This window comes from Cupressus sempervirens, chromosome 8 (assembly GCF_028749045.1).
Source record: "Cupressus sempervirens isolate cs-2001-9-10 chromosome 8, ASM2874904v1, whole genome shotgun sequence".
In the NCBI taxonomy this organism is placed as follows: domain Eukaryota; kingdom Viridiplantae; phylum Streptophyta; class Pinopsida; order Cupressales; family Cupressaceae; genus Cupressus; species Cupressus sempervirens.
In genome coordinates this window covers 834,467,906-834,483,160 of record NC_143125.1, presented here as the reverse complement: position 1 = coordinate 834,483,160, position 15,255 = coordinate 834,467,906, and the positions used below count along the sequence as shown (strand labels likewise).

General features: G+C 32.7%; 1 protein-coding gene across 3 annotated transcripts in view; it reads left to right on the top strand.

Annotated features, from left to right (window-relative positions):
- Nucleotides 1-3,275, top strand: part of LOC149545000 (RNA-binding ASCH domain protein) — a 41,013-nt gene extending 37,738 nt beyond the window's left edge. For all 3 annotated transcript variants that reach the window (XM_089795509.1, XM_089795508.1, XM_089795510.1), the window contains 3 exons: nt 1,624-1,683; nt 1,858-2,394; nt 2,692-3,275. In XM_089795509.1, coding sequence (XP_089651635.1) covers nt 1,624-1,683; nt 1,858-2,394; nt 2,692-2,730 — 636 coding nt within the window. In that variant the 3' untranslated portion in view covers nt 2,731-3,275. The remainder of the gene's footprint in view (nt 1-1,623; nt 1,684-1,857; nt 2,395-2,691) is intronic.
- Nucleotides 3,276-15,255: the final 11,980 nt, after the last annotated feature.

Here is a 15,255-nt window from a genome sequence, read left to right as displayed (position 1 = left end):
CTGGCCCTTTTTACCATGTTTTATCCATCTTACTAACTTTTCTCATATTACCACTTTTGCTTTTGTAATAGTCTCCCTTCACCTCATAATTATCAGACTTAAAATCTTTTTGGTTCTGCTGTCTTGAGTTCTCTCTACAATCTTCCTGTCGATGTTATATTAGCTCCCAAACATCTGTACTCATCAATCATCTGTATTTCTTTCTTCTTTTTGTCCTGTCTACCTGCGTTTTTCTATCTCCCACCCATCTGATAGTATATTGATGTCATATCTATCACTGCTTAAACATATTTTTGTTAAGCTGTCTTGGGTTCTTTTAACAATCTTCTCCTCACCTGTTCTATTAGCCACCATATTTTGTAATTGTGATAACCTGTATTTCTTTCTTTCTGTGCAGTCTGCTGTCAATTCTTGCCTGTGCATTTTTTCCTTCTCATATTGATATACTTTTTTTTCTTGTTCTCTCGATTTTCTCTATTGCTATTCTTATGTTACTTAGCTGTGACAGTTGTGATGTCTTGGGCCTTGTTCTCTGCATTTAACTAGTTCATTGTTTCTCATGTTGTAATTTTCTCCAATCTGTATTTCCAAGCTCCTTGCAAACTTCCATTGGGTCTGTACACACTACAAACTAATCAGTCTTTGTTTTTTCCCCCATCTTTTTGTTTCTCTCTGCACCTGTCTCACAGTCAAAATTGATGGCGCCTCATAAATCACATGACTGGAATGGAGGCAACATATCAAATATACCTCCATTAATGAGAGGGACAAAGCAAAAGACAATTGATTCATCATCAAATTTTAAAAGACAGTATAATGGACATCAAAATGTCATGACACAAATATTTCTACATCATAATAACAATAGTGATCCTCTGGCACTGCAAAACATGGAGTTGTAACCTGTCACTGCACTTGATTCTCGAATGCATGAGATGTGATTGGATAAGCTAGATGGTCAGGCTCTCTAGCAGCCGTTAATAGAATCATATGATTTTATCTGAGCAGATTTTAACTTGCCATTTTTCAAATGAATATTCTTACATGACACATTATTCCTCTCTCTCATTTGAACTACCTCTGACTTGATTTGAAAATAACTAATTTTGATATGACCATCTTACTGGCTCCCTAAAGGGACTTAATAAGACAACCTGCTGTTTTACGCTTACTAGTAACCTACCCTGGACTTCATATACCAGGATCCACTTGATGGAAAATTTAGAGTTGCATTAAATCATGATCACAACATAGAAGTGTCCTGAATAATGACATGTTATCCCCTTCTAAAACTTCTCTATCATTCTTTACTACAACTTCCAATTGAATCAGTTATTGAATTTTACCAAATTACGCTGTTTTCTTGCTTTTGCACTATTTAACAATTACAAACAATAGATTTTATACAAATCAACTTTTTTGAATGAATTGATGACCCTTTACAACAGTGATTGAATTACGTACCTTTTTCTTCGATTCTTTTTAAATGACTAGACTGGCTTGAGATAATATCATGCAAGTGGTGATATATTTGACTTTAGGCAACATTTCATTTTTTTGTTCTTGCCCCCAATTTTGTTTAATTTCAGTTCTGAATGCTGGTTGCATGATATTATGTGGCAGAAATTAGTGGTTCCTTTTGAAATGCGTGGATATCAAGGTGTCTATAACCTAGAAAGGAAGGTATTTCTCTTTTTTTTGTGAAGGATTGCAATTTGATTATGTCTTGTCTTTATGAACAATGGAAGTATAGCTGGAGGAGATATTTTGTTTAAAGCACGTCACTATACTCTATGACTCGGTGCTGTGGCTTATAAAATCAGAAGATTGTTCTGATGCTGTAGAAAATTGTGACAGATTTTTTCCTCAGCAGTGAGAGGCCTTAGGCCAATGCAGAGTCCGTTACCAGTTAAATTTGCTCTTCCAGATCCTTCAAATTCGTTCTCCTTGAAGCCTGGAGCTCTCGCTACTCATAATAGTTCATTACCTGAGAATCTGGTAAAGACACCTGGCTTGGATGCAGCAATTGCAGGAGCACGAGCAGCTGCAACACAGTTCACAAGAAAAGGGCCAGAGGCTAGGGATGAATCAGGTCGAGTCAAGTCTGATAGGCTAAAAGGCCAAGGTAGCAAATCAAGATCAAGTAAAACTGGGTCTGATAGTGCAATAGAGCAAGGTGGCTTTCTTGAATCGGGCCAAATTAAATCACAGGCTGTTTCATCCAAGGTGAACTCAGTCATGTCGTCTCATTTGAATGGAACAGCTGCAGCGCCAGAAAAGATGATGCATGAGGAAGAGAGAAGACCACAATCAAATCAATCTTTAACATATAGGACAAATCAAGTTGACAGAGCTCGTTCAAATCATTCCGAAACTAGAGCCTCTTCATCTAGGGTGAGGTGTTCTCAACTTTAATGGTGATTCTAAATTTTTTGGAAACATGAAGGGCTGGTAAAGTTTAGAAAAAGTAAAACTAGAGATGTTTTTCTTGGATGCCAAAACCTATTTTCTTTTAAAGAATAGCTGTAGGTGGGGTCTTTGTTGCTGCAATTAGAGAATATTTTTATTCATTGAGGATGACCATTTGTGCTAGTGCTTATATATTACCTAAATATTTTCATATTATTGGTACAAAACCATGGCACATTATTTGAGAAAACTATTAACATTGTTTTAAATGACCATGCACAGATTTTTGCAGCAGCAGTAAGAGGCCTCAAACCAAGCTGAGGTCAAGTATCTGCAGATTTTTCAAAAGCTTGAAGTGAAAACATGGAGTTAATCTTTGTCTTGTTTCTGTGAAAGAAAACCTTTTCCCCAGACTTGAAACCATGGTAGTTCTGATGCTTGCAACCAAAAAACAATTGAGGATGACATTTTTACAGTAGCAGAATTGGTTCAGCCTGAGTTGGAAGTGTCTTTACATTTGTACATTATCAGCATCTATGATGGCCGCACACTTGTTAAATTTGGTGCGGTTTCAGATGTTTCAACTGTAAATAAATAATTTCAGGCTTCTACAGGCTATCAGAAGTTTGAAATAGTTTCTTTTTATTTTCATTTATCTCTTGTACTGTCTGCCTCCATGTTTAGATTTGATGATAGATGTCTGATTCATGTTATTGCTGAAAATCTGCTTTGTAATCCTATGAGACAAAAGTCACATGCAGAGGAGAGCAGACACGTCCAAAGGTTAGCCTTCCCTTGTATTATTCATGTCCCTGTTCTCCAAGTGATATCAATAATATGAATTATGAACCATGCAAATTTTATCAGTGTTTGATGCCTTCTAATTTAAGCTGTAGCAGGTGCATTGAATAGTAATTGGCCTTCGTATTCTGTGTTGTAAAAACACTTGGATGTATTCTCATAGGTGTTACTATGTGCTTCTTGTTATCATTGATCTAAATGTAATTATAATCTGCATATGACCCAGCAAAAGAGAAGATATGATATACTCAAATTGAGAACTAAATGAATCTCTTTGGATTTGAATCCTCATCAGCAAGAATTAACCTTAATCACAGATTCTTGATAAATTTAACAAGAGGATCAGTTGCAAGTTTTCTTTGCTGCATTTTTAATGATGTATTTTCAATATCCACTTGTTTTTATCTCTGTGTTTGCATTCGAGATTGTCAAGTTTCTTGCTGTTATACTGTTTTATTCACAACTTATTGTTATCTGAAGTAAATAAAATAAAGCTTCTATTACCTTTTTATTGGTCCTCTGGAAAGTGTCACTGCAATGTGAGAATTTTATATGAACATGGCTAGTGGCTTTTCTCTAACAACTTTCTTTAACTGCCTTAAAGCAAGAGAGGAAACTTTGCTTTGACCTTGTGTAATTCATCCTATGGTCATGGATCTCATGATATGATCTCCTAGGGATTGCTACGTGTCCGAATTACATCAGCAGTACAATGTTTTTATCTACACAATAGTAACACGTACTTAATTCCAAGACCGAATGTACTTTCCATCTGTTTGTTTTTTCCTTATGGGCAACTCTAAGTTCAGTGGAGAGTGATATTCTATCTTAGTCTGACATTTATGATCTAAACTGATAGCTGCATTACATCTGTGCATTACAGGATTCTAAAAGGGTAGTTATAAGTATGATATTCTTATGTGCGAAACAGGAACATGCACTCAATTTTTTATTTGATGTTTTTCAATTTTTCAATTGATGTCTTTTTTTAACAAATAATACAATCATAAGCTTTTCATTCAATCTTTATTATTGACCTATATTTCATGAGTAGTGGTTCATAAGAACAAGAACATTTATCTCATGAGCATGAATGACCATTTAGTATGCATTACAAGTAGGTGATGTCCAAATAGGTGAATTCTTGGATTTGGCGAGTAGGGTGCAATGTATTGACAATCCACAAATTTCTGCATTTCAACATTTTGGAATGACTTGTAAACATTTTGTTACTGATTTGATCACCTAAATTTGCCCATTTTTTGTATTAGCATACATTTGCCTTGACAAAGATATTTAGCTTCTTTAGAATAGACTTTTATTTCATTTTTGTATTAGCATACATTTGCCTTGACATAGATATGTTAGTTTCTTTAAGAATAGACTTCGGTTTCAATGTTGTTTATTCCAATTTGGGTCCTATCAACCAATTTTAAATTGTGTCCAATTGTATAGCTTTTCATTTTTTTTCCATTTTTTTTGGTAAATCATAGTCTGATTGCTCTCAATATGACAAAAATATTACTATTTTTGTCATTTTTTTTGTTGTGATTCCCTGCAATTTTACATTATTTTCCAGACATGTCTAATCGTGTCATATACATAATTATCATTTATTTATGCAAGTATGGTATGATTACTAGTGCAGTTATACACAATTTATGTAAATGTATACCATTGTCCCCATAGATATAAGTGATTTAGAGTTATTGAATGAACCATCTATATTTAACTTTGATGCAAGAGTATCTTGTGTTCTTTGACAATCTTGCATCAACCAAAAATATTTCCTATTATTTGTTCATGTTTGTTGATTGTACAATGACTAGTTCTATTTGTGTTCTTGCTTTCTACGCAGCTGGTTTCTTAAAATGGACCTATCGTGGATCCTTATTCTATGTTTGCGGAACTCAATTCCATCATATGTGGGAGGTATCCTTTCGCTTTACTTGTATAGTCTTCTTTCATAGCAACTTGAGTAAAGTGAGGATTTTAGCATTTGTGAGGTTTCTATTATATCAAGGCTTTTCACGGCCTTGGGAATCTCTTTTTGGATCATTTGTGGACCTATCTTTGTCCTTGCGGATATTAGTCGGCTTAATTGTAAGGTCACTAATTTCTCCTTTGGGGTTGGACTTATATTTTGTAATAAACTTCTCGACATGTCGACTTGTGGTCTTGCTGACTAAATATTTGAGATCTAGGATTAGAATAGATACAATGAAGTTGAATAGAAAAAAGATAATAAGAATTTGGCTCTATAAGCCTGAGCTTCTAAGCTCGCAAGTTGTACTTTGAATGTTTATGGCTGCAACTAGGTGTATGCACCCTAAAATGGTCGCTTAGACTATGGGCCTCCATTATTCAATTTATCAATTTTGTTGAATCAATAGTTTGCAATATTTTATTAAATCAATTCAAATTAATTTTCTTCATCAAATTTGATTATTTATTTTTCTAACGGTGATCATTTTATTTTAAGTCTTATTTAATTAAAAGAAAATCTTCTTTTTAATTAAATAAAATAAGTCTCCATTTAATTTAAAAAAAACCTCTCTTTTAATTAAATAATTCATCCACATTTAATTAATTAAGAAAAAAATTCATTTTTTAATTTAATTGAATATTTTTTATTTAATTAAAAGAAGTTGTTCTCTTTTAATTAAATAAATCTCCACTTAAAGAGGAAATAAAATAAATAAAAATTAAAAATTGCTTTACACTTAAATGCACATATTTCTAAGGGGGATTTCATTTAATTTTTTTTTAAATTTTCTCATTGGTGGATCTTTATTTCCCATGCATCATTTTTTCTCCACCCTTGACTAAATATTTTGGCTTCTTAATCTTGATTGTCCAATCTTTTTTATAAAAGAGAACCTTCTCTTAATTTTATATACACACACTCTATGCTATTGTTATGCTACAAGTTTGGAGAGCGATTTTTTAAAGAATTTGAATACTAAAGCTTTTTGTGGAGAACTTCTATCTTTTTGCCTTCTTCTTTCATGCATCCATGGCTTCCATTATTATATATCATCCATGCATTTTCATATTAGCTTAAATCTTGCATTGATAGATTATATTTTACATTGTTTTACATTGTTATCATATAGCTTAGCTTTCATCTCCATTTATATGCATATTGGATCTTTGAATATCTCATTTTATGGTATACTTGCATGGGTATAAATTAGGTTAAAGCTAAGGGCCTCCATTACGAACCCTTGCACTTTATGAATAGAGAGCTATGAGCCGCCATTTGAGACCTCATTCTTGAGCAATCTTGGATAGAACGACTCATAAAAGTGTGCTCACATTTTTGGTGCCCACCGTGGAGAAACCCAACCCACATTTACTTGTTAGTTTTAGACATTTTTAGATCTAACCTTGTTGTGCAAATTTGTTTGGAGACAAAAAATCCTATATTTGAAAGATTTGATCATATCTCTCAAACGGATATGTATTTTAATCTGAATTTTTTTTGCAGGTTCATGACACATCAGAGAAGCTTCAGTCCATTTTTAAAGATTTTTTTGAGGTATTTTAGATTTTTTAATAATTTTTTCTTGATTTTTCATGAAAAATTATTTTAGAGCGCAAATTAGCACATTAAATTTTTTTTTTTTTTACATTTTTCAAAAGGTCTTTGAATTCTAAATAGTGTTGGTTCTTTGTATTTTGATTTTAGAGATCATATTAGAGCTCAATAATTCGATTTGCAAAAATTGGTTTGTTTTGACAAAATGACTCTTTAAGACACAAATGAAAAGATATTATCAAAATTCTGACATTTTTGGAAAGCTCTTTGATTTTTCATGAAAAGTTATTTTAGAGAGCAAATTAGCACATTTTAAAAAAAAAATTACATTTTTCAAAAGGTCTTTGAATTCTAAATAGGGTTGGTTCTTTGTATTTTGATTTTAGAGATCATATTAGAGCTCAATAATTCGATTTGCAAAAACTGGTCTGTTTTGACAAAATGACCCTTTAAGGCACAAATGCAAAGATATTTTCAAAATTTTGACATTTTTGGAAAGCTCTCTGATTTTTGATAGGGGTCACTTCAAATCAGAGAAGCTTCAGTCCATTTTTTAAATTTTTGACCCTAAAATGGTCGCTTAGACTATGGGCCCCCATTATTCAATTTATCAATTTCTTGAATCAATAGTTTGCAATATTTTATTAAATCAATTCAAATCAATTTTCTTGATCAAATTCAATTATTTATTTTTCAAAAGTTGATCATTTTATCCTAAGTCTTATTTAATTAAAAGAAAATCTTCCTTTTAATTAAATAAAATAAGTCCCCATTTAATTAAAAGAAATCTTCTCTTTTAATTAAATAATTCATCCACATTTAATTAATTAAGAGGAAAACCCATCTTTTAATTTAATTGAACATTTTTTATTTAATTAAAAGAACTTGCTCCTTTTTAATTAAATAAATCTCCACTTAAAGAGGAAATAAAATAAATAAAAATTAAAAATTGCTTTACACTTAACTGCACATATTTTTAAGTGCGATTTCATTTAATTCTTTTCCTATTTTTTCATTGGTGGATCTTTATTTCCCATGGATCATTCTTTCTTCACCCTTAATTAAATATTTTCGCCTCTTAATCTTGATCGTCCAATCTTCTTTATAAAGGAGAACCCTCTCCTAATTTTACATACACACACTCTATACTATTTTTTATGCTACAAGTTTGGAGAGTGATTTTTGAAAGAATTTGACTACTAAAGCTTTTTGTAGAGAACTTCTATCTTCTTGTCTTTTTCTCTTATGCATCCATGGCTTCCATTATCATATCTCATCCATGCATTTTCATATTAGCTTAGATCTTGCATTGATAGATTAAATCTTACATTATTTTGCATTGTTATCATATAGATTAGCTTTCATCTCCATGTACATGCATATTGGATCTTTGAATCTCTCATTTTATAGTGTACTTGCATGGGCATAAACTAGGTTAAAACTGAGGGCTTCCATTACAAACCCTTGCACTCCATGAATAGAGAGCTATGAGCCGCCATTTGAGATCTCATTCTTGAGCAATCTTGGATATAATGACTCATAGAAGTGTGCTCACATTTTAGGCACACATTTTTGGTGTCTACTGTGGGGAAACCCAACCCACCTTTACTTGTTGGTTTTGGACATTTTTAGATCTAACCCTATTGTACAGATTTGTTTGGAGACAAAAATCCTATATATGAAAGATTTGATCATATCTCCCAAACAGATAGGTATTTTAATCTGAATTTTTTTTTGCAGGTTCGCGACACATTAGAGAAGATTTAGTCCATTTTTATAGATTTTTCCAAGGTATTTTGATTTTTTAAATAAATTTTTCTTTATTTTTCATGAAAAATCATTTTAGAGCGCAAATTAGCACATTTTTAAAAAAAAATTACACTTTAAAAAATAAATTATATTTAAAAAAAAAATTACATTTTTCAGAAGGTCTCTAAATTCTAAATAGAGTTGGTTCTTTGTATTTTGATTTTAGAGATAATATTAGAGCTCAATAATTCGATTTGCAAAAACTGACTGTTTTGACAAAATGACTCTTTAAGGCACAAATGAAAAAATATTTTCAAAATTCTGACATTTTTGGAAAGCTCTCTAATTTTTGACAGGGGTCACTTTTCTGCATTTAGGATTTTGGATCCGAATTCATAACATATATAGGTTTAATCTTGTTAACTAGGTTAAAAATCATGATGAAATTACACTTTATTTGTACACATTTCAATGCATGATATGAGTTGTCATTTTTCATGGAATCAAATATTTCAATATATTTTCATATGAATTTTCCTCTTTCTTCGTGATTTCATGCACTTGATTGAAGTTTGTGAAGGTAATTTGGAAGTAATTTGGAGGTCTAAAGAACAAAAAATGGAAATAATTGGAAAATGTGAAATCAAGGTGCACACATTCCAAACCTTCTTATTTGAATTATAAAAAGTGATCATTGTGTTCTTTTTCATTGTGCAATAATTTTTTTTCTTTTGTCAAATTGTTTGGTGTGTCTTCCCAACATTGAAAAAAAGGCATAAAATGAATCATTCACATTTGGATCTGAGCTTAAAATAAGAAACCCCTTTTGTCTTTTAATCCCTAAGATTTTCTTATTGATGTTTTCTTCTTGCATCCTTGTTAAGGAGTTTGAGGGGAACCTAAATAAGGGATCTTGAATTTTTTTATTTTTTTAGGGGACGACCTCAACTCTCATGTTCCGGCGGAGTATAAATAGTGTGACTTGAATCTAAAGACAGGTCTCTTGAAAGTAGCAATATTGTCAATCTTGGCTAAGCTCCAAAGAACTTTATACTTTTGAAAAGTGAAGGTGGAGATTGGGTTACCGTTTCCTCCCGGTTGTTTGGTAGTATTCTCTTTCATCTATAAATTTGGGCCTCATGTACCTTGCATATATCGAGGACATCCCCTAGTTGAGCTTGTGCATCCTTATAAAAACCTAAATAGGTTGTTGGTGTGTTTGATGTGCTTGAATTTTTAGAACCTTCCCCACTTTGAACAAAAGGGGACACATCCATCAAGTTGAGCCTTAAAGATTCTTTCCTTTTATATGCTTCCAAAACCACTATGGGCTTCAAACCCTATGCTACCAAACCTCAATCAAGTCTAGATGATTATGAGTTCTCCTTTGCCATTAAAAAATATTTAGACTTGCTAGTTTCTCTTTTTCAAGGTCTACATCTTCTACTCCAAGACATCAATTGTCTTCATCTTATAGAGCCAAAGACTTCTTGAGAGAGAAAGTGAGTGTGACAAAAATGGTCCTAGATATACTTTTGAGAGAACTTTTTCTCCTTTGGGATTTTCATATGACATGGTGCTTGAGACCTTAGTTGCAAAAAAGATCATTACTTTACCATACAAATTTTCTACACCTTATGAACCTGAGGTAAAACCTTATTGGTGGAGAGATGATCATTATTGTGGCTACCATGCATGCAAAGGTCATAAAACTAAAGATTGTACTGCATTTAAACGTATAATTCAAGATCTTATTGATGACAAAATCATTGATGTTGAAATTCTTTAAGACCTATGTAATGAAGATGCTTCTCTTGTGCAAGATCATGTTGATGAACCTATGTCTAGTGATGGTTTCCTTGATACCTCCAATTCTTCCAATACTTATGTATCTCCCAAAGCTTCAAATCTATCCAACATTATTCCATCAAACAAAGGTCATAATACTTTTCATGTAGTTCCCTATAGTTATCCTCAAGGGCCACCTCTTAAAGAAACTCAAGCTAATCTACACTTGGCTGAAAACCCTTTTCATGCTTCTAAGACTAAACATTTTCAACCTTCATGTGATGCTATCTCTACTATGCCCACTTTAGCTAGTCCTTCATTACCTCTTCAAGATCCTATCATGCAAACCTCATATACTCCCTTGTCTTTAGAAGTGGATCCATGCCAAGAAGACTCTCAAAAAGATAAAAATAAAAATGTCAAGAAAGATCAAGATGTCACCCCTCCATATCTTATGTATTATCCACCTCTTAAGTATGATGAAGACACTACTTCCACTATTTCCCTTGAGCTAATTGAAAATTGTGAACAAAGTTCTATGCCTATTTTATCCAAAGAAACTTGTCAAGATCAAAGTCTTCCATCTTCTTTTTCTACTTTTCCATATTCACTTCAAAACTATGGTCAAGCTTCAAATACTCCTATTAAAGGTGTTTCTCCTATTAAAGATACTCATGAGTCTATTGATGACCTTGGTCACATTGCTCACTCTAAAGATGCTAATATCCCTATTCACTATCCCTTTGCATCTCCTAAATCTATCTTTGGTCCTTATCTATCAAAGATAAAGCCTTCAAACCTTCCATCTATATTGTGACCTCATGTTCGTCCATATCCTACTTTCACTGCTCTCATCTCTTAGCTCTCCTATCATACCTCGAGATCAACAAAGAAACTCATCCTTGATGCATTCTCATTCATCTATCCATATGAACTAGTCATATAATCCTTATTCATCCACAAATCCCAAGTCTTTTCGAAGCAATTTGGATGATCAATTTCAGAACATACATAAGAATCCATTTAAAAATGAATATCACTATGTCCCATCTAATCGACATGTGAATGAAAAGAAAGAACAATTATTCAAGAGACCACAAATGTCTACTACCCAAAGAGCTAAATCAAAGAAAATATGGGTTTCTAAATCTATCATTGAAGAAATGCATTCTAAAGCATCCAAAGGAAAAGAAAAATCTAAAGCTATATGGATTCCCAAGTCTCTTTTGAAAGACTTGAATATTGAAAATACTTCAAAGTTGGCATTCAAGCTTCCAAAGGCTTCCACTCCATCTTCTTCCAAAAATCTTCCTAAGAGGCTTCCAAAGACTTCCATTCCATCTCCTTCCAAAATTCTCTTACTTCCTCATACATCTAAACCTCAAACTATTTCCTCCATGATTATTCCGTCATTTCGCAACCCTTCAAGTTGTGTGTCGATGTGGATCTTGCCTACTTTCTCACCTACCCTTATGCAATATTTTCAAGCCTACACTTGCTATCCATATTACTTCTATCTTTCCAAAGCATAAAACCTTGTCCTCCATATACATTATCTACCATCTCATTTCCATCACCCTATTAGCATCTTTGAGTATACTTAAATATGGTGTTGGTTTATCATGACTCATCTTTCCTATAGGAGCACTTTTTAAATTGAAATAACTTGAGCTCTTTCTATAAATTTTAAAAAAGAAAAAATTCAAAAAAAAAAGTGAATAAAAAATAAAATAATTTTTTCTTTTGAAAATGTGCATTGGTGAAAACCTAGTAATCAGGCACCTTGGTAGAAAAAATAAAGAGAAATAAATTTGTCCTATGGTGAAAACCACTTTCTTGTGGCGCCTTGGATAAGTACCATTATGAAAACCTGACAATCAGGCATCATGCGTAGTTCTTCTACATCCTTCATCTATTATGTCTTCTCTCTTTGATCTTGACAATGTTGACCTATACAAAAACATTTGGCTATCTTGTGAGCTATCTTATGATGATCTTGTTTTCATTTCTTTCATGTTTAGCCTTCATATCTATTTTCCTCCATTCATTCTAGTCTTTTGCTATCCTTTTCCCATTTACCCCTTTGGTCTTGATCTAATAAAAAAGAGTAAAATACAATGCTATGAAGCCTCTTGACATGTCTACTATTTTGGATTGCATCTTTCCCACTTTTATATTATGCTTTTGTGAATTATCCTATGTTGGCCTTTTATTTCTTGTTCAAATGTTCTTTACATGACAATTTTTCCCTATCTTGGGTACTCTTGAGGAGTCAGTCCTTGAAGATCACTTTCACTTGCTTCATACACTCCTTGCTTTTCCATCATATCCACCAGCTTGTTGCTCCATCATGTCCTCTACCTTGCTAGACATTGGGACTAAACGATGTTCTCTTGCTTGGAAGTGATGCTCATTCTATCTAGGGGCATCTTTGTAAATATTTATTGATCCCGCAAAAATATATTTTTCAAATCCAAAAAAAATGATAAATTGTGAAAATTCTAAAAATTGGAAAATGTCCTGTTATTGGTTTGTTCTTACCCAATTTTGTCATGTAATCTTAATTGTTTGCAAGCATTCGATCCTTATCCTCGAAACTCGATATCAATTAACACATTTAAATTTTTAAACATAAACACTTAATGTTTGAGCTATGTCATGATCTTTTCTTTGTGTGCTGACTGTTATTGATTTTTGTTGAGTGTCATTGTTCCTAAGTCTCTATGGGATGCATATCTAGAGGACTTGTGGCATGAGGCATATGTTTTATTTGCTACATTAAATTGGGTAAGCTAACATCAAAGTCATCTTGATTTTTATGTCTTTGATGCTTATGTTAGAATCTTTCCACATTCCAATCCGATATAAATCACATTCATATCTTCATAGTTGCGCTTGTGACTAGTGATGATTGTGTGATTTTCTGATGTCCATTAATAATGGCCCAATGATGAAAATAAGTTCCTTTACATTCTCTAATGAATGATGAACACAAAATCCTATGTTACAGTTGTTCTATTGCAAGTGTACCTTTGCATTTTCATGTAGGTTGCATTGTTAGGCTTCATGTTAGTTTGCATTTTTAGGCTGCATTATGAGTTTGAGAGGGTTTTCCCTTCATCTTTCTTGTGGACTTTTAATCAACTATGGTCGCGTTTTGGTCTCCATTTCCTTATCTTCTTTCATGATCTCAATTGAAATTTTCTATCTTAAATAGTTGACTGATTTTGGAGCATTCTCTTTCTTATTTCCATTTCTTTCAATCTCTTCCAAATTTCTATCTTCCATTCACTTTCACCCCACTTCTTTTCTTCTAATTCAACTTTGGGGCATAATATTTTATGCTTGATGATCTACCTTGATTCTGTGATTCTTATATGTTTCATCTTACATCAAAAACTTTATCTTTTGTTCGATTTGATCAAATTTATCAATTTGCTATTTCTCCTCTACCTCATTTTGATTTTGATCATAAGAGGGCATTACTTATCAAACTTCAATCCTTGATTCAATTTTATCAATTTTATCCTCAACTTTTTTCAAGTCAAAATTTATTTATATTCTTTGTCCTGATGTGTTCCTGAATCGACCACACATCTGGGTTGTTTTGTGATCCCAAATTGACCTCACACTTCAATTTCTTTCTTTGACTACATGTGTTCCCAAATTGATCACACATTAGTCAAAGAGGGGCAAATGTATGCACCCTAAAATGGTAACCTAGACTATGGGCCCCAATTATTCAATTTATCAAATTCTTGAATCAATGGTTTGCAATATTTTATTAAATCAATTCAAATCACTCTTTTAATTAAATAAAATAAATCTCCATTTAATTAAATGAAAACCTCTCTTTTAATTAAATAATTCATCCACATTTAATTAATTAAGAGAAAAACCTGTCTTTTAATTTAATTAAATATTTCTTATTTAATTAAAAAAACTTGCTCCCTTTTAATTAAATAAATCCCCACTTAAAGAGGAAATAAAAAAAAAAAAAAAAAAATTGCTCTACACTTAAATGCACATATTTCTAAGTGGGATTTCATTTAATTCTTTTCCTATTTTGTCATTGGTGGATCTTTATTTTACAGGGATCATTCTTTCTGCACCATTGATTAAATCTTTTTGCCTCTTAATCTTGATCGTCCAATCTTTTTTATAAGGGAGAACCCTCTCCTCATTTTACATACACACACTCTATGCTATTGTTATGTTGCAGGTTTGGAGAGCGATTTTGGAAGTTTGAGTACTAAAGCTTTTTGTGGAGAACTTCTATCTTCTTGTTTTCTTCTCTCATGCATCTATGGCTTCCATTATCATTTCTCATCTAGATGCATTTTCATATTAGCTTAGATCTTGCATTGTTTTGCATTGATATCATATAGATTAGCTTCCATTTCTATTTGCATGCATATTGGATCTTTGAATCTCTCATTTTATGGTGTACATGCATGGGCACAAACCAGGTCAAAACTGAGGGCCTCCATTAGAAACCCTTGCACTCCATGAATAGAGAGCTATGAGCCGCCATTTGAGACCTCATTCTTGAGCAATCTTGGTGTGCTCACATTTTAGGCACACACCAAGTAGGCCTTATGCATGGCATTTTGAAAGAAGATTATCTCACCATACGTGGATTGTATTCAATATATTTTCTCATGGTTTCTTCTATATTTCTGGTTTCCTTGTGTAACTCTAGCAATGGTAGCTTGGGAGCCTCTTCTTGGCCCTCCTAGCCTAGCATTAGGTGGTATTAGAGCGAAGCTTTCTTTCTTCATGAAGTTTGGGATTGTGAAGAACTCTATTTTGGATTGGTTGTAGGGTGGTAGATTGAGCTTTTGATTTATAACTTGCATAGAGTTACACTTCTTGTAGGAACTATTGTCAAAATGGCATGAGGTAGAGGAAATGCAAATAATGCTATAATGGACATGTTGAGACAAATTGTAACTAAACTTGAAGCT